This window comes from Carassius auratus, unplaced genomic scaffold (assembly GCF_003368295.1).
Source record: "Carassius auratus strain Wakin unplaced genomic scaffold, ASM336829v1 scaf_tig00004433, whole genome shotgun sequence".
Taxonomy (NCBI): Eukaryota; Metazoa; Chordata; class Actinopteri; order Cypriniformes; family Cyprinidae; genus Carassius; species Carassius auratus.
Genome location: NW_020523597.1, coordinates 300,196 through 325,866, shown reverse-complemented (window position 1 = coordinate 325,866; position 25,671 = coordinate 300,196). Strand labels below are relative to the sequence as shown.

General features: G+C 36.4%; 4 protein-coding genes across 8 annotated transcripts in view; 2 read left to right on the top strand and 2 right to left on the bottom strand.

Moving 5' to 3' along the window:
• daam1a (dishevelled associated activator of morphogenesis 1a) overlaps positions 1 to 8,683 on the top strand; it is a 45,804-nt gene extending 37,121 nt beyond the window's left edge. For 3 of the 5 annotated variants that reach the window (XM_026243757.1, XM_026243759.1, XM_026243758.1), the window contains exons 15-26: positions 71 to 178; positions 412 to 438; positions 1,373 to 1,470; positions 2,152 to 2,236; positions 2,745 to 2,851; positions 4,032 to 4,120; positions 4,204 to 4,372; positions 4,459 to 4,566; positions 5,736 to 5,796; positions 6,020 to 6,151; positions 6,855 to 7,025; positions 7,326 to 7,535. In XM_026243757.1, the coding sequence (XP_026099542.1) occupies positions 71 to 178; positions 412 to 438; positions 1,373 to 1,470; positions 2,152 to 2,236; positions 2,745 to 2,851; positions 4,032 to 4,120; positions 4,204 to 4,372; positions 4,459 to 4,566; positions 5,736 to 5,796; positions 6,020 to 6,151; positions 6,855 to 7,025; positions 7,326 to 7,535 (1,365 nt within the window). Of the gene's footprint in view, positions 1 to 70; positions 179 to 411; positions 439 to 1,372; positions 1,471 to 2,151; positions 2,237 to 2,744; positions 2,852 to 4,031; positions 4,121 to 4,203; positions 4,373 to 4,458; positions 4,567 to 5,735; positions 5,797 to 6,019; positions 6,152 to 6,854; positions 7,026 to 7,325 lie in introns of all 5 variants that reach the window. The other 2 variants (XM_026243760.1, XM_026243761.1) reach the window with 2 other exon arrangements.
• A 476-nt stretch (positions 8,684 to 9,159) lies between these two features.
• gpr135 (G protein-coupled receptor 135) lies at positions 9,160 to 12,306 on the bottom strand. Its single transcript, XM_026243755.1, has one exon. It carries the CDS (start codon positions 12,013 to 12,015, stop codon positions 10,672 to 10,674), a length of 1,344 nt encoding a protein of 447 aa, XP_026099540.1. The 5' UTR covers positions 12,016 to 12,306; the 3' UTR covers positions 9,160 to 10,671.
• Positions 12,307 to 14,176: 1,870 nt separating this feature from the next.
• Positions 14,177 to 18,413, top strand: jkamp (jnk1/mapk8 associated membrane protein). The gene is made up of 7 exons (XM_026243754.1): positions 14,177 to 14,326; positions 14,494 to 14,573; positions 14,776 to 14,930; positions 16,456 to 16,662; positions 16,746 to 16,927; positions 17,446 to 17,522; positions 17,620 to 18,413. Exons 1-7 carry the CDS (start codon positions 14,323 to 14,325, stop codon positions 17,836 to 17,838), a joined length of 924 nt encoding a protein of 307 aa, XP_026099539.1. The 5' UTR covers positions 14,177 to 14,322; the 3' UTR covers positions 17,839 to 18,413.
• A 159-nt stretch (positions 18,414 to 18,572) lies between these two features.
• On the bottom strand, positions 18,573 to 25,452 carry ccdc175 (coiled-coil domain containing 175). The gene is made up of 19 exons (XM_026243753.1): positions 25,284 to 25,452; positions 25,043 to 25,128; positions 24,363 to 24,474; positions 24,075 to 24,210; positions 23,582 to 23,810; positions 23,376 to 23,498; positions 23,170 to 23,279; positions 22,999 to 23,080; positions 21,656 to 21,792; positions 21,468 to 21,578; positions 21,308 to 21,379; positions 20,618 to 20,753; positions 20,406 to 20,534; positions 20,143 to 20,281; positions 19,792 to 19,871; positions 19,564 to 19,716; positions 19,364 to 19,466; positions 19,225 to 19,268; positions 18,573 to 18,801 (listed from the first exon to the last, which is right to left on the bottom strand). Exons 1-19 carry the CDS (start codon positions 25,348 to 25,350, stop codon positions 18,640 to 18,642), a joined length of 2,211 nt encoding a protein of 736 aa, XP_026099538.1. The 5' UTR covers positions 25,351 to 25,452; the 3' UTR covers positions 18,573 to 18,639.
• Positions 25,453 to 25,671: the final 219 nt, after the last annotated feature.

Sequence of the window (25,671 nt, the reverse complement as noted above, 5' to 3'; positions counted from 1 at the left end):
CTCTCACAAACTTTGAATCAAAACAATTTTATTAAATATAGTTTATTCACTTATTATCTCTGTATCGCAGAATAAACTGGAAGGGACTGTGTGGCTGGACCTGGACGACCTCAAAGTTTTCAAACAATTGGACTTGGAGGATATTGAGAAAACATTCTCGGCTTACCAGAGACAGCAGGTAACTCATCAGTGACATAAAGGGAAGATGAGAATCCTTACGCATCTGCTCTTTTATTATAAACGTCTCACACGTCGTTCCAGATGCATTCTATGAGAAATACTGCAGTGTCAAGCACTTTCTGTCCAGCCCTCTTTATTGTATCACCCTTTTTTCTGCATGATGTTTACTCCTGCACTTTTATTTAATTCCTGATCTAACTAACACTTTCCTGCTTCTCGCTTGCCATAAAGGACTCTCTGTTAAATATCTTTAGACGGGTAAGTGGTCTTCGGACCTCACTCTTTAGTTTGGTGGTGATACCATGGTAATGCCATGCTTTTCGGACATGCAGTTACATGGTATTCTTTGAAGTACTTTGTTGTAGTGACATAAATGCTTGAATCTTACAAATACATTTTCTGATCATGTTTCACCCCAAAATCACCATTAAAATCATGTTTGATATATTAAAAATATTTTTTGCCTTAAACTGTCTGTGCTGAAATGTACTATCTATTACATACTTTTATATTATGTACTTTTATATTATGTTCAGTGCATTCTTTATTGTTGCCTTTTGTAGCATAGCTTAAAATGAGCAAAATACCTATTTCAGTTTATTAGCCAGCATTTCAAGATGTCTCTGTTCGTAATTAGCCAAGTTGGTTATGAGGCATGCAATTGGTTTTGCTTTTGCATGCATCTGGAGTTTATGCAACAGCGAAGGAGACAGATTTCCACCAACTAAAAAACAAATATCCCCCTGTTCATGGACACATTCTCTTCCACCCTCTTCCTCCTCCAAATAAAACCCGACGTGCCATCGTCTAAACACGCAATTTCTTGCTGTCTGCTCCCCATCTGGCTCTAAAGAGCAAGAGATGACTGTTTTCAGCCTCTGTTGTTGTGTCATGAGCAAGTTGTCCTGTGTTTGAAAAATTACTGTTTGTCTTTTACTTTGAGATGGCAGGTTTCTTGTTGTTTTCGCATTCTGTGTCCAAACCTGCATTTGATTTTGATCAATATGGTTCTGTTTTTATTCTTTTAATGGTGTTCTGAACCACGCTGTGCTTGCAAACATTTTAGTCTGTCACAGCTGACAAGAACTTAAACTTTTTCACCAAAAACCCTCAAGTGTGAAATCATCACTAGCTTGCTCTCTCAGTATTTTCCTCTTCCTTTTCGACCTTCAATGCATTTCGTTCTTTGCAGAAAGAATCCGAGGATGACACCGTCACTTCTAAAAAGGTCAGAGAATTGTCTGTCATCGATGGACGGCGTGCACAAAACTGCAACATTCTTCTTTCCAAGTGAGTCTGTAAATAAGGCACCCACAGCCGCCATCTTTGACCATTTAAGATTCATTCACCGTAATAAACGGCATGACTCACAATAGAACAATTCTTTGTTTACCTAAGCCATTTAGTTTCTGACGGTTGACGATGTGTTTAAAACTCAATTGCAGCCAAGCATTTTATTCATAAGATGATCCCAGCCAGGGTTTTTTTCTGATGCATCACAAGTCGCCATAGCAGCGGCAATAAACAGAGTGGGCTCACTTTATGTGTTTGATTAAAATGTACAGCTGTTAATAAAGCCTAGATTTTAAACATTTACTGCACCAAGAAACATTGGTTCAGTTATTTCAGAACATAGTTTTTGTGCATACTGTATTCATTTATTTGTCTTGCTTTTATTATTTTTTTTTAAATTTTTGTTTATCAATTTATTCAATTGTTTATTTTGGTGTATTTATTTATTGTATTTCTTTTGGTTTATTTATATCTCTATTTTTAATCTTTTTGCATGTGTGTGGTGTAGTATTAGATGTCAAATGGTCAATCTCATGGAAACCCATGTCATACCCCCCCCCTCCCCCCAAATTCAAAAGGAAAATGATATGGAAATTTGAATAGATTATTTCTTTGTATGGGTCACTCAAAAACGAGGAGTGCAACATGCACTGATTTGCTCAAATTTCCTGTTTGCAGGTTAAAACTCTCCAACGAGGAGATCAAGAGAGCCATACTGACCATGGATGAGCAGGAAGACCTACCTAAGGATATGCTGGAGCAGGTGAGATTAATCGCACTTCATCACTTAGCTTACACTTTAATTCAGAACTCCAGGTGGCTCATGTACAAAACAAACTGTACTGCAGTGGATTGATGTCAAACATTGCAGAACTGGGATTAGCTGATCGAGCGCCTGCACAGGCTGCAAGTTTAATTACATTAGCCTGGCAGTCCCTAGCCAGCATGCAATTATTGTTTTGCAGAAGCAATTTTGGCAAGACATCATATCATCCTTGCATTTATCATTCTGACTGATGGGGAAATTTGCTGTAGTTTGTAAAAATATCAAACATACCAAAGCCTTTTAATATTGTACAAGTTTTTTTTTTTTTTTTTTTGTGACGAGGATATGTAGTCCATAAATGGTGCCACATTAATTTATTCTCAAATTTTATTTTATGAACAAACAGGGTGTTCTGGTACTGTACCTTTAAGACTTTTCTTTCAAAATGATTTCTGATTGGTTGGCCCAATTTAGTCATTAGTATGCTTGCCTTCTTCCCCTGCAGCTGTTGAAGTTTGTGCCAGAAAAAAGTGACGTGGACCTTCTGGAGGAACACAAACATGAGTTGGAGCGGATGGCGAAGGCAGATCGCTTCCTTTATGAGATGAGCAGGTAACCATCAAGTTAGGTCATGAAAAGCCACTTTGTGTGGGACATAATAAATAGAGATATCTTTCATCAGACTGGACAGAGCCATCAAAACACACAGTATGTCCTGAATTGTGTTTCCACTCAAAGCTAAAGGTGGTGTAGAGGTCAGTATTTGGAAAATAAACTGTTTTACAGGATGACGTTCTTATCATGGTCTGTTTAGTTTCATGCTATAATAATCGCCGACTTCAGTTACCAAATGCGGTTTTCTTCAGTTTGGCATGAAGCCTGAAATTGGCTGAAACAGGGCTGGAAACATGTCGTCATTTTTTGACCTCTTCATTCTGCCATCTCTGTAGAATGTCAGCCCACAAGGACATACATTTAAAAGCCATGAAGAATGGGTGGCTCCATTTATTAATAAAAAATAAACAAGTTGCAGGTGTTATTGGACTATTTTAATACGGAAAACAGGACCCGTCTCTCACGAACAGGCATGCTTTAACAGAACAATGAAAAACCACAGAAGAATATTTGGCTGTTAATATATTTTAGATGTTTTCTAGCAATGCATTATGGGTACACCCCTTGTAAGTAAACTGACATGGTCAGTTTTCTTTCACTATTTATTTTTCTTCTACTTTAGTATGCTTTGTATTTTATATGAAATATTATTTGATATAAACTACCAGTCAATTGTTTTTACATTGTAAAAATGTAATGTAATGTATGTATTTTTTATTTAGACCATTTCCCACATTTTACAATAAAAGTGCAGTTGTCAAAACAAAAAAAAATCACATAAATAATAATGTTTGAAATTGAACTTATAGTTGATAAATTTAGCAGGAGCAATTAAAATGTATACACTATATTTGTCGGCAAAATTAAATTTCAAACATTTAACCAGAAGCCTTTAGATCGAGAGGTTTTCTTCAGACACATTTAACCATATTCCAGTGAAAGTAATTTAAATAATGTAAATATTAATGTTAAATGAATCGAAATGTTAGTATTAGGAATTTGAATGTAGGCAATTTGTAATTGCCACCAAAACTAATTTCATTTAAGTAGAAACCTTTAGGTTTAAGATCATAAGAAGCTTAAATTAAGCTGTATCCAAACTTTCATCTGGAAATGTAGATGAGATATTATCATACAGTTGATGGTGTTTTATTTCAATTCTGCTCTTAAACCACAGAATCGACCACTACCAGCAAAGACTGCAGTCTCTTTACTTCAAAAAGAAGTTTGCAGAAAGAATAGCAGAAATCAAGCCGAAAGTAGAAGGTAAATTCTTATACAGTTCTGTTCATCTATACTGGACTTGTGTGTAATAGGTGTAATATTAAAAATGCTGTTTTCTCCCTCAGCTCTCAGTAAAGCCTCTAAGGAGGTTCTTCAGAGCAAGAATCTTCGCCAGCTTCTGGAGGTGGTGCTGGCCTTCGGTAACTACATGAACAAAGGCCAGAGGGGCAGTGCCTATGGCTTCAAAGTGTCCTCTCTCAACAAGATCGCCGACACCAAGTCCAGCATCGACAAGTAAGACAGGACTTCAGTTTGAGCGAGTACTGTGTATTAATCACCTACCAGCCATGCAGTTACACAAGCTGTGTGTTTCTCAATAGGAACGTCACTCTGCTGCACTACCTGATCACCATTCTTGAGCAGAAGTACCCTAAAGTCAGCCTGATTCATGAGGATCTGCACGACGTGCCAGAAGCAGCCAAAGTCAAGTACGCACCTAAAATAATCAAGTCTCACTATTACATCCGCTTAAGAGTTTCTGTGTCTCCAAAAAGAGTGTATGTAATGGAGAGATAACACTGGGTTTAGTACAAGTTAAGCTTAATCGACAGAACTTTGTGGCATGATGTTGCTTAGCACAAAAATGAATTTCCACTCATCCCTTTAAACAAGATTTTTTAGGGACAATCTGTAATAGGTGAAATACTCACTGTATCGACAGCGCAGCAAAAAGTGACAAACAATATGCAATATTAGCATAATTGTAGTATGAAAAACTCACTCACTGACCTTTTCTGTATAAAGTTGTATCAGATTTGTAAAGACAATGCAATGCCTTAAACCAAAACCCGACAGTAAAAGATGATTTAAACAACTTTAAAGTTCAAATACACAGGCTTTAATAGGATAATTTATGTAAGTGCTTTTATAAAAATCATAGCCTTCACATTTCTGCTTCTAATCATGGCATGAGTAATTGTTTTTGTGGTAATCAGTTTTATACCACACATGCTTCCTTTTTTTTTTTTATACTTTTGCTCAGTAAGGACACATTAAATTGATCAAAAGTGGCAGTAAAGTATTTATATTGTTAGGATCAGTCTCAGTTTTCACAAAAATATTAAGCAGCACAACATTAATGAGAAGAAATGTTTCTTAAACAGCAAGTCAGCATGTTAGAATGATTTTTGAAGGTCATGTGATGCTGAAGAAATTCAGTTTAGCTTATTATAATATTTCCCAATATTGCTGGTTTTATTTTTGTTCATATAAATAAAATCTGTCTTTAAAAAAAAATTGTATACTTAACACCCAACTTTTCAACAGAACATTGTATTGAACCCTGGAATAACAACCAATCAGATGTTAGGCATGAGGTTAGTGCTGAGAGCTTGAACAGTTTCAGCCTATCATTTGGCTCTCGTTTTAGGGGTAGTTTATAGTTTGGGATGGGGTTCGCTGTTCCAGCACCAACAACATTTGTTGATCCAGGAACATGTCCTATTTGGCAAAACCTCAGTCACTGTGTGAAGATACTGTTTGATCTAATTCGTTCCCAAGCCATTCGAAGTGAGATTAAAGAGTCTGCAAATTGTCTGGTGAAACATTATCTCTCATTATCTCGCGCTACAACTTATTTTTCTTCCTTTTTTCCCAGCATGACTGAACTGGAGAAAGACATTAACAATCTGCACACTGGCCTAAAAAGCGTGGAGACGGTAAGCGCCATCCTCTCATTTTGTCTACAATTACAACAAACTCTACAGCTCATGAGGTCATCCAGTGTAGCAAATGTATCTATTAATACAACAGTATCATATGCTTACAACACATGAAAACTAAAAAGAACCTTGAGATTCTTGCTAGGTTTCTAAGGTGTTTTCTTGAGTGCTTGAGATTGCTCTGAATTCAATTATTCTTTAATTCTCTCTCTCTGAACAGGAGCTGGAGTACCAGAAGAGTCAGCCTCAGACCTACGGAGATAAGTTTGTGTCTGTTGTGAGTCAGTTCATCACTGTGGCTGGCTTCAGTTTCTCTGAGGTGGAAGACTCTCTTCAGGACGCCAAGGATTTGGTAAGAAAGCAAGCGCACCACAGTTCACTGAACCTGAGGCGCTAATAGAAGAGAGGTTTGAACATAGCGAGGCCTGTCACTCTATCTGTTCTCTTCAATGTGAGAGCTATCATAAAGTTGCTCTGCTGCATCTTTGAAGTTGCCAGACTTTCCCCCCGCTGTACGCTGGCACATGTAACTTAGCCTTGTAGATGTTAAATCACTGCTTTCACTTCTTGGAGTTTATTGGGCTTCTGTCCATCTGTGTGGACATTGGAACCTCTGGAAACATGGAACTGCGATAGGCTAAAGATCCATTTCAAAGGCATGTTGTCTCCTCCAGTCCGACCCAGCTCATGAAGCTGCACATGGGATGGATTGATGCTGCCGCAGTGGTTGAATATTATGTTGGGATCTAGCTGTTTTTTTGTCATCACAGAAATTAATACAATTTTAGAAGAAATTAATTTAAAATACATGGAAAATATTAACCAAAAACCAACATTAAAAAAAAACCTTTACTGACTCCAAGCCTTTCAACTGTAGTGTATATGACTAGATCACTAGATACTTCTAGCAGCCTGGAGTTTGACAATTCAACTATTTTTTACTTCTTCTTTTAATTTTTGTATTATTACTTACCAAGTTCAAGTACCAAAGATACAATAATGATTATATGACGAAGAATCACTCTCCTGAATGTCTTTGTCTTCACTCTGCACAGTTTGAGAAGGCTGTGAAGCACTTCGGTGAGGACGCCACTCGCATGCAGCCCGATGAGTTCTTTGGCATCTTTGATCAGTTCCTGCAGGCTTTCAGTGAAGCTAAACAGGACAACGAGAACATGAGACGACGCAAGGAGGAGGAAGAGCGTAGAGCCCGCATGGAGGCGCAGGTAAAGTCTCAAAAAGCATGCATTGTGTCCATCTCCAAAATAAAGAAAGTCCAATATGGAAATGGGCCCTAAATATTTAAACATTTACAGGACAAAATGCAGCTTTTCCAGTAAAAATCCTAGTTATCCTTTGATCTGAGAATTCAGCAGAATGAGAGCAAGGATGTAATATAATTTTGTCCCTCAAATTGACCAAAAAAAAAAAAAAAAGTATGCTGCCTTTATTGTACACTGTGTAGTATGCATTAAGCAAACTAAACGCCTCCCTGTTCTGATTAATCTAAAATATTCTGTGGACAGCTCAAGGAACAGCGTGAGAAGGAAAGAAAAGCCCGGAAGGCCAAAGAGAATTGCGAGGAGGATGGAGAATTCGACGATCTGGTGTCCGCACTCCGATCCGGGGAGGTGTTTGATAAAGACCTGTCGAAGATGAAACACAACCGTAAGCGTCCCGTCAAGCAGAGCGCAGAGAGCAGCAGAGAGAGGCCCATCACCAAACTCAACTTCTGAGGAAGCTGCACGAGCGAGTGCTGCCTCCTGCTGGTAGAGCTGAGACATTACACACGCGTGCAACAGCTCTACCTCAGTTCAGGACTGGAGAGGACCTGTTATGTGCTGACTGCCAAAATACTCCCTAAGGATTTTTCTAAAGATGTAAATCAGTTGTGACCGTGTCTGTGCTGAAGATGACAGGAGTTTGCATGGTGCTTGTGCACCACAGTTATAATGAGCAGAAAGGGCTACAAACTGCTGCTGAAATCCAGGAACACCCATTTTCACAGTTCTGCTTGCCTGACAGCCATAAACCCCATTTATTGAGTCTGCTCAGATACTGCTTACAATTTTATTTTATTTTTTTTAGTTATTGTTGGTGTACACTGTGCACTCAAAAAACAGGCCTTGTTTTGCAATATGTGGTGTGCTAAACACTAAAAGTCAGTGTTTTGGAAGCAAAAGTGATTTGAAAATGTGGGATGCAGTGATAATTGTATATCATTGGATGATGTAATTGATTTGTTTGTAATGAGTATTTCCTTTTGTTAGCACAAGCGATTGTTTGTTAATAAACTGTCCATTCCAGACCTGTTAAAGCACAATGCACAACTTTAATTCCACAAAACAACATTTTGTATAAGATGTTATTGAAATCAAATTATTATAAATCTACAGATGCCATGTATTAAATGTATTGAAAGGAACTATACTTAAAAAAAAAAAATGCTACGGTCAAACTTTGATTGCAAATACCTATATTTTAGAGGATGACAGAAGGACGCAATATTTTTTGCAATCCAAAAAGAACTTTTCGTTAAAAACCGCTGTGGATGCAAAACCTGCATCTGAAGCAAACCAAACTGTCTGCCGTGCATGTATATTCTTGTAATTTCCTTTGTTAGTGTTTAAGGTTGTATATATGTACATATATCCATTATTAACTCTTCTGACCAAGGCTTTTTCTTAGTCCTTGACACTACTATTTTATGCTAATAACCCTGTTGATCAGATGCCATTAAATCTTTTTCACTAATAGTTCTTTGTAATATTGTATCACTTTGTAATAGTTTCTTCTGTTGGCCTGATGTTTTGCTTTCTTTATTTAAGAATTCATTTGGATGTGAGATACGTAATCAATAAATAAACCCTGAGGGTCACTGCAACAGTGTTTGACTGCTGATTTGTCGACCAGAAATTATTAAGGTTAGCAAAGTGCTTCATAATTACACAACAACACTGCAACTGAAGGATTAGTTCTAGTGCCAGAGTGATTTGTGAATAGTAATCAAACATAAAATGGATAAAACATATTCAAACTTTATTTCAGGCAAACTTGAAACGCTTTCAAAGACATAATGTTATAGTGATAAAAATTCTAATTTGAGTATTTGAAAAGAATAATGCATCTCTCTCCTATTAATGAAACCAGCATGGTAAAAACAAACATTTAATAGGCTCATGACTATTTTATGCCTGCGTATATTTTCTCTAAAATATGTTTCAATGAAAGTTTCACATATAAAAGACCCTGTGCTTTTCTCAGATTGGATTATCAACACAATATACCTTTATAGATCTATAAAGCTGGTCTTTAATATAAAAAAAATTATATAATTCAATTATATAAATACTGGGGAATGATTACAGAAAAAGGCAATCCAAAAGATTTAATTTTGTAAATCTTAAAGCTAAGACATTTTACTATGAAAAAACCCTATTTCTTAAACGACCATGTCATTATGACTGATTGTTTAATTAAATAGTCATACAATTCTCTCAACTCTTATATGTTTCACTGGTAATTTTCCAGGTCAGTGTAGATGATGAACAGCATGGATATGGTTTAAGGCTGTGAGAGAGATTACTGTAAACTCCTCAGTTCATTCACAGTGTTTTAAAGCATTTACATTAATTCATGCATTCAAGAGTGACTTTCATCTTGGCACACCTCACATTAGTCTACACATTTTATCTGCTAATTCATAACATTAATAAACTCATGCTTGGAGAGTCTGATTTCAAATATAGGTTGAAAAATTAAATGTAAAAAGATGGTAACACTTTATAAATGTACATAATAATTATTAATAAATAATATAATGCATATAATATGCATCTTAAATTAATTTACATTCAAACTTTGATATTTTTACTTGTAGGCCTATTTATATTTAAAGCTGAAGAATGTAAAGTTTTAACAGTGTTATGAAAAGAGCGAGCCTAGTCCTACTGACTCGACCAATGGCGTGAGTTGGGGGCGGGGTTTATGTTTTTTTTTTCTGTAAAGCATCACTTTTAGAGTTTGCTAGTGACGTCTATATTAGTCTACTACATCAGCTTTAAAAACACACACAAAATAATGTTTATTTAAACATCATATAATAATATTATTAGGTAATGAACATTCAGATATTTGGAACTGACATGAAACTTTGATTAGTGTTCCAGTTTATTTAAATGCATGTGATTTACTGAAATCTGAAGGGAGGTATACTGCTGTAATAAAATACGTAAGATCAAATCGTTATAAAAAAAACTACAGAACGTAGCTTAATAAATAAATAAATGAAAACATAAAAACTTAAAAACGCAAAAAATTTAAATCTACAAATTTGCATATTAGCTACATATATCAAAAGTGAACCCCTAGAGAAAAATTTTGAAAAATGTTATCAACAACTTAAAGATTGGCGATTGTCGGCTCTTTTTGACAAAAGCTTAGTTATTTAACAGAATATTTAATAAAACACTTTAGCTCTTTTAAGATAAAATGGCCCAAGAAAAGGAAGATAAAAAAAACAAAAAAAACAACAACAGAAAAACAGCATAAATGTCACTTAACAAGAGAATTCTATTAAGGTTCTAGGTTAAACAGCCTCTGGTACTGTATATGAAACCAATGTGAATGTCATATAAAATCATAAAAAAATATTTAGACTATGTCAAAATGAGTTTGAAAGTAAAGGAACTGAAAAGAGATACATTCGAAGTCAATTATACTTACACTTGATGCATTAATAGCATTGCATTAGAAAAGTTTGTGTTAAATGTGTAAACATGACTTGACATTTTGTTATCCAATGCAAGAAACGAAAATCGACATTTTTAAGTAATTTTAGCTCCCACGTCGTCATCATAAAGTGTGAGCGCGTTACAAACTGGTGTCAGCAGTCAAAGCTTTAGGCACCGCCGGTTCAGTGATCGTGTCCGGATGCGCATCTCTGCAGAAGAACACCGCCGGGTTTTTACAGGCCCACATGGCCACATCTCCGCCGTTGGTCGGGCTGGAGGAAGACAGACGGCTGTTTGCGCCGTGGTGGCTCACGTACCGGTCTCTAGTCCGGTCCGCCCGGTTCCGGACCGTGTCCCTGCGCTGCGTCTGCGTGGACAGGTACGCAGCGATGTTTCTAGTCCTGTATCCCTCCTCTCTGCTGCGACCCAACAGCATTGATATGTTCGGGTTCCTTATGGCGTAAATCAGCGGGTTGATGGCACCGTTAGCCCACGCCATCCAGATGGCCACGGTGTCCATAGCAGGATTGAAGGAGTAGCTCCCGAGCGCGGTGATGATGCCCATCAGGCAGTAGGGCCCCCAGCAGAAGATGCTGAACACGATCATGATGAGCACGGTGGTGGCGGTGCGCATCTCGCTGTAGAAGCGCAACAGGTGCGCGTAAGTGGTCACCGGTCGCACCCTGATCTCCGACAGTCGGACGGTTTTGCAGATGTTGTAGTGGCAGAAGCACATGAGGGCGAAGGGAAGCAGATAACACACTACTATTAAAGCTACACTGTATTCAGTACCCATCCTGGAGGTGCCAGAGTGGAACACGTACATGCAATGGTAAAACCCCTGTTTGTGCACCACCAAGCGCCTGGAGGTCTCCCTAAGCAGGTACCAAGGAAACGAGAAACCCACCGCTGCAAACCAAACGGCCGCCAGGAGCTGCATCGCTCTCCTGCGGCCGATTTTGGCTTGCGGCTGCCTAACGATAGCATAATAGCGGTCGAATGAGATGAGAGTCATGGTCAGGGTGGAGATGATGCCGAAGCAGGTGTTGAAGAAGCCGTTGGCAACGCAGAAGGGCTCCCCAAACATCCACTTGCCATCCTTGCTGAAGAGCATCATGAAGGAGAAGGGTAAACAAAGAACAGCCGTGAGGAAATCCGAGAGGGACAGGGACATGATGAACGCGTTAGTGACGGTTCTCAACTGCCTGTGTTTGATTATAACCACCACGACCGCTGAATTGCCCAGACTGGACAGTAAAAAGATGGCCAGGAGCAGCAGCGCCTGCGAAGCCACCGCGATGCCCTGGAGAACCGAGTTCCCCTCCGATCTCCTCACCGGGGTGTTGCTGGGCTCCTCGCCCGCTGTATAGTTGCTGGCCTGAGTGCTCAGGCTGTTTACAACGGCTTTGATGGTCACGATCTCTAAGATGAAGCCCGAGCCCGACATGTCCACAGTCGCGTTGCTGATGCCGGGGAGATCCATTGGACACGGTTAGGGCGCATCCACGGGCTGGAAGAGGATTCATCCCTCGTCAGTATCTCCCGTGTCCGTATCACAGTAAAAATGAGTCTGCACTACGATGCCACAGTCCTCTGCCATACAATGTGCTTGGAGTAAAGAATGTTCCCCGTGCCCTCCCCTGTCACAGAAGATTGAGCTGAAAATGCTGTTGTGAACGTCGTTATTCCACCAGGGGGCGCTTGGAGGCCCAAAAAGCCAATTCACCATCGAGACGCATTTAGATTTCATTAAGTTTTGTGATGTTTTTGATATTTTCGCCCTAATGTTTTCAAGTTTTATAATATACTTGCAAAAGTAATACTCCCATAGCTTAGTCCATAAATTTTTTATTTAAAATTACAAATCGAGTGCACACCAGCGACTGATTGGTCCATTCTAACAAGCGCTGAGAAAAGTTACAGGTAGCTTCTGTCTGATAAAGCAGTGTTTGCGCTATCACCTAGACTACCTCAATGAATCAAATTCTCCGCTTAATAAAAATAAATCAATAAATGAATGAATAAATAAATAGTTTTCAGATGAATTGTCAATCGCTTATTTGCTATGACTACTGTTTCTGCCTCATAGACATATAAAAGTGTGCTAGTCGCTGCTGAGACCCACGCATTTTTAGACCCCGTATGAATGCAATCGCCGCTCTACAAGCTTATTTTATTTCTGTGATACAGATGCAGGACCCTGAACCTCCCCATGACGTTTGAAGCCGTTGCCATGACACCGGGCCTGATTTTTTTTTTTTTTGCAGCTGAATTACGCACTTTCTAATGAAGATTGGTTTAATTTACGCACGCAGCAGCAGATGCAGACTTGCAAACTTTGCCATAAACGCACAGTGTTCGTTTTGTTTTATTTAATTTATAATTCATCTGTCTGTCTGTCCATCCGTCCATCCACCCACCCATCCATCCATCTATCTATCTATCTATCTATCTATCTATCTATCCATCCATCCATCCATCCATCCATCCATCCATCCATCCATCCATCCATCCATCCATCCATCCATCTATCTATCTATCTATCTATCTATCTATCTATCTATCTATCTATCTATCTATCTATCTATCTATCTATCTATCTAAGGAAGCATCTAATCTAAGGATTAGATGCTATGGTGGTGTATATAAACACTAGACCAGGGCCTGTACTATGAAGCTAGATTAGCTGGCTGGCCAGGTAAGTTTCAGATTAGTTTGCACCAATCCTGAGTCTACGTACCAGGTAAGTGGTTTGGCTTTTAGCTGCATTCATTGCCATAGTAACTTACACTCCACGTCTAACCTGCTCCGGGTCAGGTTATGTTCTGGGTTAGAGATCTCAAACTGAAGTTGAACCAGTCAGATGTGAGAAAAGTGACACGTCTGACACAGTCACTCCAGTTTATCTTGCTCCAAATTAAAGGTCACTAATGCAAAAATAAATAATAATAATAATAATAAAAAATAAAATAAAATACACACAAGCAATTTTAGTTTAAGTTATAGTTTATTTTAAATAAATATTAATGTATGCAGATCATGTAATAAGCTGTAGTATCAAAAGACTGCACTATTTTAAAAATAAAAAATCTGACCTCACATGTTCGAGTCTCAGTCACTATATATTTTCAAATGTATAAACTAAGATAACAAGTTTCACTCTCACTGCACTGATAGAGCAAGAATATTTATTTTATTTGTCCTCCTTCATTTTTCATATGACGTTTAATTTTGTCGTATTCTTCAATTTCTTTCTTAACCTTCAGCAAAACCTTCAACCTTTAGTTTTGAATCTCGCTGTCTCTTGCAAGAAGTAAATCAAAATTGCTTTGTGTTGCAAGGCTCATGATTGGCTGTTCACCAGTGATGTCACACATTCATGTGCATGCTCTCCACAAACTCAGGATCAAAGGTCGAGTTGATAAAGAAAGTTGATGAACAGCATCATGGTACCAACAAAGCCAGATTGGAGAGTTTGGGTTTTCTCAACTCAAAACTAATCCTGTAACTCAGCTACCCTCATGTTGTTCAGCTACCATCATGGTACAGGCCCCTGAATGATTGTCATATTTTATGTATTATTCATATACCAGCAGACTGTATTTCTGACCAGTGAGTGGCGCTGTGAAACGATTCAATTTTTGGTAACACATTCCACATCACACGAAGAAGAAGAAGGCGTTTATTCTATATTCTTCCGGTTTCTGTTACGTATTTTTTTAAAATACAGCTTGAAATCAGCTATATCAATAAACTCAGCGATTGAATATTTTTTAATGCTGCGTATGACATGGGTATGTTAAAAAGATCACGAATGTTTGCAATCAGCAAGTGACAATATATAATTCATTGCTGTTGATAGAGGCTCCAGTTTACTGCCATGACAACACGATTCAAATGTTTTATATTGAATTTAAGGGTATGATTATTTGAATGCTGTTTTGTTCTGGGTGTCATGCAGCTGTAGCGATGAGCTTCACCTGTCCTGGGCTGTACTGCGGGAAGACCCTCATAAATAACTCTGCTGTAGGAGAATGTGGGGTAAGTGCCTCTTTTTACAGGAATCGGTCCAAATAAAACACACACAGATTGTTTAATGCATGGTTACAATGTGTACTAATGCAAAAGCTCATGACTCATATGTACGGTGTAACAGCACGATTATGTACATACGACATTTTACTAGTTCACAATTGTTTAGTTATTTAGGGGTTTAATAACCTTCATCACTCTTGTTATCAAGGTTTGTCCTCGTGGTCAGAGAACTAACTATCAAAAGATATGTGAGGAGTGCAGTGGTTCTCCAGAGCTGTATGACTGGCTGTACCTGGGCTTCATGGCGATGCTGCCTCTGGTCCTGCACTGGTTCTTTATTGAGTGGTATTCTGGGAAGAAAAGGTAGTCGGCAGAATTTCTTTTTCTAAACAATAGTATGATATATGTGGCAATATTATTGTGCGGATCTGATTCGTTTGTGTTTTGTTTTGCAATATCATCACCCTCAACGTGATCGTTCACCCAAAAATGAAAAATCAGTCCTCTTTTACTCATCCTTTCCACACTTTCATGCTTTTCTTTCTTCAGGGTTTCCGCAGGTTTTATGAAGGTAGATTTAAGACCAAGTAAAGAAAATGTAAGAGAATAAATTGAATGGAATACAATACTGTACATCTATACGGCTTCTAAATGTTTTGTAGCGATTCATTACAATATGGAAATAACTCATTAGAAATAACTTTTTTTGCAAAAAAAAAAAGTGATGTTCAGTACTTTTTTAGAAATCATTTACTTGAGATGCAAAATGAGAAAACAAGAAGTCACTGAACGAAATTAAGTGAGTTTGTGATTAAAACAAGAACAAATATCTGCTAATGGGCTCAGAAGAATCCACTTAATTTACAGGGAAAGCAAGTTTTCATACCCCGGTGACATGTTTGTTCTTGTAATAAGCATAAACTTGATTCACTTTGTTTAGTTTCTCGGAAAACAAGACTTTTCATCTCAAGCAAATGCATTTTTTTTTAGATATTTGTATTGGCAAACAGAACTAAAATACTGAGGAAGATTATTATCAATCTTTATTCTTTTGTAGCGCATGCAGCATTTAATGCCAAAGCTTGATGAATTTAAGAGTTTCAGCTGTGATTAAAGACCTTTTCATGCCTTAATTTGTAGAAGGGAAAGAATCCTGTTTCTCTTGTGGTCCATGTAAAGCATGATATGAAGAATGTTTCTGTTCTCGGCGACTTAACCCCTTAACTGTGACTCATATTTTTGAACATTGACTTTGTAGTGCACGATCCAAACTTAAATTTTTATAATTCATGACTGAAAACATTTTGTAACATGATATTGATGTACCATTTACATGGTAAGGAAATGTCTGATTTTAAAATGAGTTTTAAAGGATGAATTTTGAGATTTTAAGTTTTCAGTTGATATATAATTTCTCATGATTTCTAAAAAGTGATAGAGAAAAAGGCAACAAAGAAGTCTTGTTTTTTTTTTAACAAAGGTCAAAATTCCTGTTATAATGTAGATTTTTGAGGGTGCACTCTTGTCATAAATTAATCTATTACTTTTCCTACATATTTTTTTACAAAAAACATTGATAAAATATATATTTTGGGAGTCTTAGACCTTTCCAACGATATATAGTTTGTCAAGATTAGATTAGATTTAATTGTAATACAGTGAAGTAAATGTAGGTGTCCCACAGAGCGGACGGGTGACAGTTAATAGGTTAAAGTCAAAACTTTTTGGTTACAAACATTTTTGATAATATCTTTTTTTATGTTCCATGGAAAAAAACAGCGTTGGAATTAGATTTCCATTTTTTGGTGGACTGTCCCTTTAAACTTGAATAATGCATTTTTTAAACGCAGCTTCAAACTAACCTATGCTCTCTTAATATCATCTCCAGTTCTAGTGCCCTTTTCCAGCATATTACTGCTCTGTTTGAGTGCACGGCTGCTGCCATAGTGACTCTGCTTCTCAACGATCCTGTCGGCTCCCTGTATATTCGTTCCTGTAAGGTTAAGATGATGTCTGACTGGTACACCATGTTGTACAACCCCAGTCCCGACTACGTCACCACTCTGCACTGCACGCAGGAGGCTGTGTTCCCTCTGTGAGTGGCCTTTTCAGAATGACTTTTTATTTGTTTTGATACACCAGTTATTTCTGCTGCTTTCTGATGACCTGCTCTTTCAGGTACACCATCGTGTTGATCTACTACGCCTTCTGTCTGGTTCTTATGATGCTTCTGCGGCCACTTCTGGTTAAAAAGATTGCGTGTGGTTTAGGCAAGACCGATCGTTTCAGGAGCATCTACGCAGCGCTGTACTTCTTCCCCATCCTCACGGTCCTGCAGGCCGTTGGAGGAGGACTTCTTTGTGAGCGTCACTCTTTTCTTTTTTTAATGAACATTTGAAAGTGTTCCTAGTTGACATCAGTATTATTTTACTGATCACTGAGATACTAATAGAGATTTTAATAATATCATGATTCTTTAATTATTTTAATATTTTTGTTTTAATTTTGTTGATTTTAAGATTTTAGTAATTTTGTTGTTTTTGTCAGTTTGATAAAAACAGAGTTTAAAGTTTTTAGTCATTTTAATTTCAGATTAAGTTATTTTAATAGATCAAGTTAAACTAAATGAAAATCAGCAGCTAACTATTTTTTAATTAAAATTATTTTGAAATTGTTTACATTATTAGTTTTGTAACAGTTTTAATAGTTTCATTTTTATCAGCTTTTGTAAAATTCCTGTATATTGTTTCTACATAAAATTTTTGTGTTTTTATTGATATTTTTGTCTTTCAGGTAAAATGTTTTATGGTTTTTGCTAATTCTAATATCTCCGGTTGACACTTCTGTTTTTGTATTTCCCTTTCTTTTTTATCATCAGATTATGCATTTCCATATATTATTTTGGTCTTATCTTTGGTCACGTTGGCAGTTTACATGTCTGCTTCGGAGATACAGGTAAATACATTGTGTACTGTTTTTTTTCTTCTTCCATAATTCCTTTTATTTCATTTTTAAAGATGTGCTAAAACTCTTTGTGACTCGTCTCCCACAGTCTTTCAAAAACCTTGTGGCTAAGAAGAAACGCCTCGTGGTTCTCTTCAGCCATTGGCTCCTCCATGCATATGGTATCATTTCCATATCCCGACTGGATAAACTGGGGCAGGATTTGCCGTTGTTGGCTCTGGTGCCTGGACCCGCTCTCTTCTACCTGCTGACGGCCAGGTTCACAGAGCCAAACAGAATTCTGTCAGAGGGTGGGAATGGACACTGATGTCACTTCCTGTGTAGGAGATTCACCTCCCTCAGACTAACGTTAGAGACGTTTAATTTAATGAAACCTTTGGCATGGACACCAAAGAGCCATAGTCACTGCTCATGATATAGTATATTGCTAGTATGTATTTTTTGTGTGTTAAATATAAAACAGCTGGTCTGTGAATTTCCTGAGAGTCCTGAAGTAATGTTAGCCATTTTCACATGACAAACTTTGTTGTGCCAAAAATAATTGTATGTATTAAAAGCTTAACACTATAAAAGGTATGTTGTGACGAATTTGCATGTGGCATTATAGGATTGTTTTGCTGCTGAATATGTGAATCTGCACACACACTGTATTGAGAATAATTATGTAGTTTCCAGTGTTCTCAGACACTCATCCTCACAACTTGATTAACGATTTCTCTTATTAAGGATGGATATTTATACCTTCTACAGAGAAGTATGGAATGATTACAGATAATATTGTTTTACAGTTTTATTCAGCATGTAGTAGTATATGTTATGCATGTTATACAAAATTAATGTTTGTCAGCTGCATTTGACTTGTTGAATAAATTGTGAACAATTTTTGCATAGGTGTGATATAATGAACAAAGATTAATACATGTAATAAACATTTTGCTCATTTTTAGTTCATGTATTCAAATGCTCAGAAATGAAACATTATTACCCTATTTTCTATAATCATACATTTTCAACTATTATAAAATATTTAAAAGCTGCTCTTAATAATTGAGGTCTCTGTAAAATAGTTTTTAAATGTCAGAAGACATTGTTCCATATCAATGTGAAATTAAGTGTTCTTGAAGTTTGGCTTCTCTAACACGGAGCTCATGCCCAATAACTCTTTCTCCAGTCTGTTGTTGATGTCACTGATGTGATGTTTTCTTTCTTGAATCCTCACTATGAGATTGTGTATATTATCCACAATCTTTTGGTCTTGATTTGCAGAGTTCTAATATAAAAGATTATAAATTAGTTCATTTATTGTACAGTAACATCTGATGAAGTCCTATGGCAAAACACCAAGTTCAGAAAAAGGTTTTTAATAGCCACATCAGAAAACATGCAAGTTCATCAGTTTAAAGGAACGTTCCAGATTCATTGCATTAATCCTGATGAATAACTTCTGTTGCCAGTTACCATGGAAACTATTTCTGGCATCCCTCTCTTTACAGGAGATTCTACAAGCATGAAACGCTTCCATTTGACTTGCTTCGTAAGTGCATTATTCTAGACACAGTTATGTATTTTGTTATAAACCGAGGGACAAACCGAGAAATAACTGACAACATTCCACAAGTGCTATTGATTGAGATCATAATTACTGAACCAGGAACCTTCCTTAACTGTACTGTGTTTTGACATTTTCTCGTACCTCAGTAAGCAACATATTTGTATTCCAGGTATCCGTTAGAGTCTCTAGGAATGGAAAATATACATTATTTGTTCTGGATCGTTATATTACGAGCAGAATATTTTTTTTAAATGTTCAAAGTCATTGTCAAAAGACTTACTAAAGAGAGACTGCACTTCCTCGTTCATCCATTTGACTTCGTGCATATATTTTTCCTTGTCTTTCTTTGCATCCAATATTTCCTCCTTCAGTTGTTCAATGCACTGTTGAAAAAAACAAAAACTATTTGCTGTTGAAAACATCTGAGGCGGCGTGCTAACAAGGGTATGTGTCAGTGTGCTGATTAGTGTGAGTTTTCACCACATGCAGGCGACTGTTTTCCATCGTAACTTGCTCCAGCATGACCTTATTCTCGTAGATGCTTTTTTCGACTTCACTGATCACTGCAGCGTTGGCAGTTAACATCTCCATATGCTTGGCCCTCAAAGTCATTAACTCTCTTTTTAGATCTTCCTACAAACATACAAATGGACACTAGACCATCACGTAAACTAGCACACGATTGGAAAATTCTTAGTCAATGCTGACCTTTGGTTTTAGGAGAGCAGCAGTCTGTTTTGTGAAGTTCTCAATGGAGACCTCAATAAGTTTTCTTTGGGTTACCAGCTCTGATAAAAAAAGAAAAACAGAAGTTCAGTTAATTCTACAATTGCCATTGAATTTGCCAATTCAAAATGGCCAAAAACATCCATTTACAGTGAAAAAGTCGATCTCTATTCTTTCTCTTTTCAGTTATTTGCAGTTATAGAATGACCCAGTTGTACAGTATATTGTAAATCATATCTAATAGTAGCTGAGAAGTAGTTCATGACTCCATAGTTCCGATATGATGCAGTGTTGAGTTACAGTACATGAGGAGAATATATATGAAGTTAGTACCTGTTATTTGGTTTTTGAAAGTCTGATGTTTGAGGTGGTCAATGTCAAACTGAGACTGCACCGTCTCTAAAATCGACTCTTGGTCCTTGAGCTCCTGTTCTCTTTCTGTATGAGCTTGAGTGATTGATTCTACATCCCTCTTTTAAGACACAAGACATGCATTTTTAGTTTTCAGATGCACGCTTAGCTTAACCACATCCATCTTGAAATGTTTTATTGAGCCTAAAATAAGTGTATGAATATGGATTCTCTGTAAGCTTTACTGTAAGCTGTTGAATTTCAGCCTGGTAGTTCATTTCCATTTGTTTTCCCACTTCCTCTAAATTTGTCAGCTCTTCTGTAAGATCCATTATAACCGAATTCAATAATATATGGTTTTGGAGGTTCTTCTTCTACAAAAACAACAACAACATGCCTTAGATACAGTGATGTCTCTTTACATTTCCACCACTTCTGTCTAGTGTTTCTGTCGGACCTCATGAAGCAACTCTCCATATTTCTTCTGGGCCTGTTCGATGGCTGCATTGATCTCCTTCACATACTCTTCGTGTTCCTCTTTAAGGGTTTTGTGAGATTGACTTATTTTCTCTCTCTCAGCTTCAACTGCTGCCCTGGATATAAAAATTATAATGACCATGTAAACAATGATTTGAGGATGAATAACAATTCTCATTGTTAACTGTCCAGTGACTTATGTAGATCAAGATAAACCCGTTTTAAACATTATTAATTTATTTTTTTTACATTTAACCACATTTAAACATGAATTAAACCAGCTGAAACTTTATTTGTTCATTTGTAAAATGATTGATCTGTTTTATGTATTCTATTATTTTTTCTTCATTGAATTGATTATTCTCTCTCTAAAAAGTTAAATAAACTGCATTGTTGTCTTGTTAGCTAAATTGTGCATGATAAAAAAAATACTAATTAATTTATAAAATTAATTTATAAAAATAAAAAACAAATTTCTTAACAAAGTGAAGCTTTATTCAAGATAAACCCACTGTTTTTCATGTTTTCAGTACTACTGTTATTTTTTGGTATATTAATTTATTATTTTATTATTATTCTTATGCACAATTTTGTTTCTCAAGTACATTTTGCAGTTTAGTTCCCTGTAGAAGATATATCATTAAAGATTAAAATAAGATGTTGAACAGACCTGCTCATGTTATGTTTGGCCAACTGACCTTCCAGTTCCTCCAGAGTTTTCTCAAACATATCTGCATTGATTCTGAGAGTCGACCACACAGATAAAGGTATCAAACTATTTACATGTAATGTAGTAAGAGAAAGTCATAAAACAAAAGACAGGTTCATACATGTTAGCGTCGTGAAGCTGTCTCATCTCTTCTTTCATGTTTTTGATTTCAAATCTACATTTGGCAATGGATATAACATCCTCATCACGTCTCAGTTTATTCTCCTCTAATCTAAAACAAAGGAACACATTTCAAGTTAGTCATCAGGATAAAGCAATGAAGAAGGAGTATTAAAGAAATGAATGTACCGTTTGAACAGACTGTGATGTTCAGCAATCATGTCATCTTCCTCTTTCCTCTGAGTGCTGAAGATGTCTGACAGTTTAGCGAGGGGCTCTGATAGAGCACTTTTCACTTTCTGTTCTTCCTTTATCTCATTTTCAATCTGAGATGAAATCACAGCTGCTTAGTGTTAGGTAACGGATTTAGAGCCAGATTAAATTTCACCATGATCTCTCGGTGAAAACGAGCCGTAAGTGATGGATTAGATCCCCAAAATCAAAAGAATTTAAAATCTGTTACATTATACAATGTTAAAATAATAAATGAATATTAAGCATTATATTATATATTGAATTTTTTAAATATGCATAAAAAAAACATATACCTAAAATATAGTTTTTCTGCATGACATTCAAGCACCTTCCACAAATGTCATTAAAATGTTATTGAAAACCATACATATTGAAAACCATCCTGTCCAATTGTTTTATTAAAATCAGAATAAATGAATTTCAGTACAATCAATCCTCCCCTGAAGTTTAAATAGACAGATCATTTCATTTCTTTCTTTATGAATGAATGAATAAATAAAAATGTAAGTGAAAAAAAAAGTTAAATTAGGTTTATCTCCAAACCTCTTACAACACCAGATATAGATCATTATTTTTTAACTGAAACACCACTAGATAGTGGTGTTTTATTAATTGTCATAATACTTTTTTTTTTATATAACTGATTAAGTTATTGATATACAGTTACTGATTAAGAAACTTTTTATTAAGCAAGCTTCATTCATAATGTTTCCTATTTTAACAAATATGTAATTTTGCACCAGAAACAGTGTTATTTAGTATTGTTTATACACTATTATAGTATTTATTAATATTTTGAATATATATTTCAGTTTCATTTTAATTTCACCTTTTTATTTTATTATGTGTTCTTGTCATTTTGTTTTTTAAATTTATATTCCAATATGTATTATTTTAACACTGACAGGTAATCGCCTCCTGTATCTTGCATAACCAGCATCACTGTATCCCATCGGTAGCCTAGACAGATATATGGATAGATAGATTTTCATGGTGCAGATCTACTGACTGCTTGAACTATCTAACATCTAAGGGCAGTCCAGCACTCAGCTGTATTAAAGGTCATCTATGCACATTGTGTCTTTGAAGAAAAGCATTTTAAAAGCTCAATGTGATGGTTGCTCAGCAGGACCGGCCAGAGGCAGGAAATCAATGCTTCAGATCTGACATCTAAAGAAAGAGATTTGAGGGTTCGGATCTCATCCGATAAGAGTGTATTATGGAGCAGCCATTCGTTTAGTGTAAGGAGTTTCACAAATACATCTACCTCTACTTACCTCCACCATCTGCTTCTGAAGGCCCTGAACTTTCTGCTCACTCGCTTCTGCCAGTTCAAGAAGTTCACGCTCATGAGTCTCCCTGTTGATTATGAATAACAAAAGCTGATTTCTGTTGACCAGAGGTGAAGGAAACAGAACTGCTTGATGCTAAAACCAGTCACTGATTACTTCTGACGATTAAGTTCCTCTTGCTGACTTTTCTCCTCATGAAGCCATTCTTTGTACATGATTTTAGATGCTGCCATTCTTGCAATGTTTTTCTCCATCTGAGATATATGCTGAAACCAGATGAATAAAGCAAGCCATTCCAATCGTTGTATGCCATCAGTATTGTAATATTGTTTAGACACTGTAAAATGCATGTAGATGCTTACTTTTTCACACTGTGTTATTGTCTCCTCCTTGTCTTGGAGTTCTGATGTAAGGATATCCAGCTCCTTGCGTGTTCCTGCATTGATTTTTCTTTGTTCTTTAATCTTAAGAGCAATTTCCTCTATCTAAAGAGGGAAAATATGAACAGAATCACAGCTTTTGAGTAAAAATACCCCCCCCCCCCCAAAAAAAAACAAGCCCAGACTACCTCTTTTTCCACAGCATGTTTGCTTTCAGCAAATGTTTTACTCTTCTGAATCATGTTTTCTTTTAGGTCCTGTTGGGCCGCTTTCACCTGGACAATTTTGTCCTTCAATGACTGAATCTCATTCTGTTTTTCTGTTAAAATCATCTGTATACTAGCTTTGTTTGACATCTGCTGATTCATCTGGTCAACATCATCTTCATAGTTTCCTTTGATGTTTTCTTTCTCCTGACTGAAATATAATTGCAGGAAGAAGTCAACATATATTTTATCATGTTTGTGTGTTATTTCTTTGGTAACGAACAAAATAATGACTGTTTCCAAACAGGTTTCTCAAACACTTCCCTTAACTGCCATTAGTCAGAAAAAAGATTCAATTGTACTGAATAATGTATGCACTTCAGATTTAATGAGTTTGGGGGATGTAAATGGTAGAAATAGCAATGTGAACTACATTTCCCATGATCCCCTTCAGTCAACATGTTTGAATACTCACATCAGAGCAGCATTTTCTTGTTCAAGGAGTTGTTGCTTCTCCTCCATGGATTGTATGTCATCTACTACAGTTTTCAGCTCAGACTGAAGTCGATTCATCTCTGCAGCATTGTCTTCTCTAGCCGCTGTGACACAAGCTTAAAAAAAAAAATAACAACTTTAAGAAGTTACCTGAGCAGTTTCCCAACCACCATTATGCTGCAGGTGAGTTGTTGCCAGAGATGGCCCAATATTTAGACTTATACTTCATGGATTCAACAGTTTTCCAAGGATTTATGAAAGAACTCACCTGATATTTCACTTCTGATGTCATCCTCTAGGTTTATTGTTCGATGTCGAAGCTTGCTTGTCTCAATAGTTTCAATTTCAAGTTTCTCGCGGGCTATTTTTCTAGAAGATTCCTATATATGAATGCCATAGTAAAAAAACACATAGTCTACATGGGTCATTCCTGTCAAGCAGTATCATTTGGATTCTGTAAGGTGTACAGTTAACAGGATATAAAGTGATATTGATTTCTGAGTGTTTATCAGTTAAAACGATATTGAAGAAGAAAAAAAAAAAAGAAATAGTAAAAGTAGTAAACAATTTGATTAGAGAAAGGAATATAAAAAGAAACAACTGAAATTACCAATTTATTTTATGTTAGTTATGTTAGATGGTCACCTATTGTGGATTGCACTCAAAATGGCAACATCTAGTCAAACTGAAGTTGTGAAATTATTTTAATTCACCCCAGTGTTGACTTAACTGTGACAAAAGAAACCATTTGATATGATTTTCATCTCTTAAAATTCTGAATTTCATAATTGATAATAATGTTACAGGACATGACTACGTAACAGAAATGCCACATTGGATATACTAAATATCCTGAATATTTACCCCCTTTTTTTTGCAACCCACAATGTATTTTATGATTAAAGTAAAAAATAAAATGAATAAATAAATATAAATACTTGAAAATACCAGCTCTTTAATAGCGTCAGCTGTCTCTCTCAGGTGGTGACTAGCTTCTTGACTAAATGAAACGCCTTCTTCCCTCAGTCGTTTATCTGTAAGGTGTCAAAGAATTTATCACTTCACACACAGGCTAAATTAGAGGTCAGTAATTCATATATCGATGGCTTCATATTGAAATCGGTGTACGTGAAATATTTGCCGCTAGTAATCGTATGAAATCGTTCGTGCATATAATACAGTTTCTTACCTAACTCGCCCAAATGCTCCAAGGCAATCCTTACAGCTGGGAAATCCGGCACCAAACATGCCGCCATATTATTAAATTATTATTATCTTCTTTAAACGGGAAACTGACGACCTAACAAACCACATAAGTTCCCCGATTTGAAAACAGCAGCAGTTTGACTCCAAGTTCATCTGTGTACTAAACATGTTGGCATGACGACCACAAGTCACAGATCACAACTTAACAATCTTAATTGTATTTATTTTTACATTTTTATTCACGTTGAAAAAAAAAAATCCTGTTGTTATTATTATAATTGTAATACTTTATTTTTATTTTTAGGGCAGTGATATACAACACTTGGCAACTATAGTTACCACCAAAATACTTAGTTGCGTTGGTAAAATCC

Bases quoted from the DNA above. Each gene is read 5' to 3' on its own strand.
- jkamp (XM_026243754.1), top strand. The intron at 14,574-14,775 runs GTAAGTGCCTCT...CTTGTTATCAAG, and splicing joins CTGCTGTAGGAGAATGTGGG to GTTTGTCCTCGTGGTCAGAG. The intron at 17,523-17,619 runs GTAAATACATTG...CGTCTCCCACAG, and splicing joins TGTCTGCTTCGGAGATACAG to TCTTTCAAAAACCTTGTGGC.
- ccdc175 (XM_026243753.1), bottom strand. From the start codon at position 25,350: ATGGCGGCATGTTTGGTGCCGGATTTCCCAGCTGTAAGGATTGCCTTG. The intron at 21,793-22,998 runs GTAAGTAGAGGT...ATTTCATCTCAG, and splicing joins TTCAGAAGCAGATGGTGGAG to ATTGAAAATGAGATAAAGGA. The intron at 20,535-20,617 runs GTCCGACAGAAA...TTGTTTTTGTAG, and splicing joins ATGGAGAGTTGCTTCATGAG to AAGAAGAACCTCCAAAACCA.
- gpr135 (XM_026243755.1), bottom strand. From the start codon at position 12,015: ATGGATCTCCCCGGCATCAGCAACGCGACTGTGGACATGTCGGGCTCG.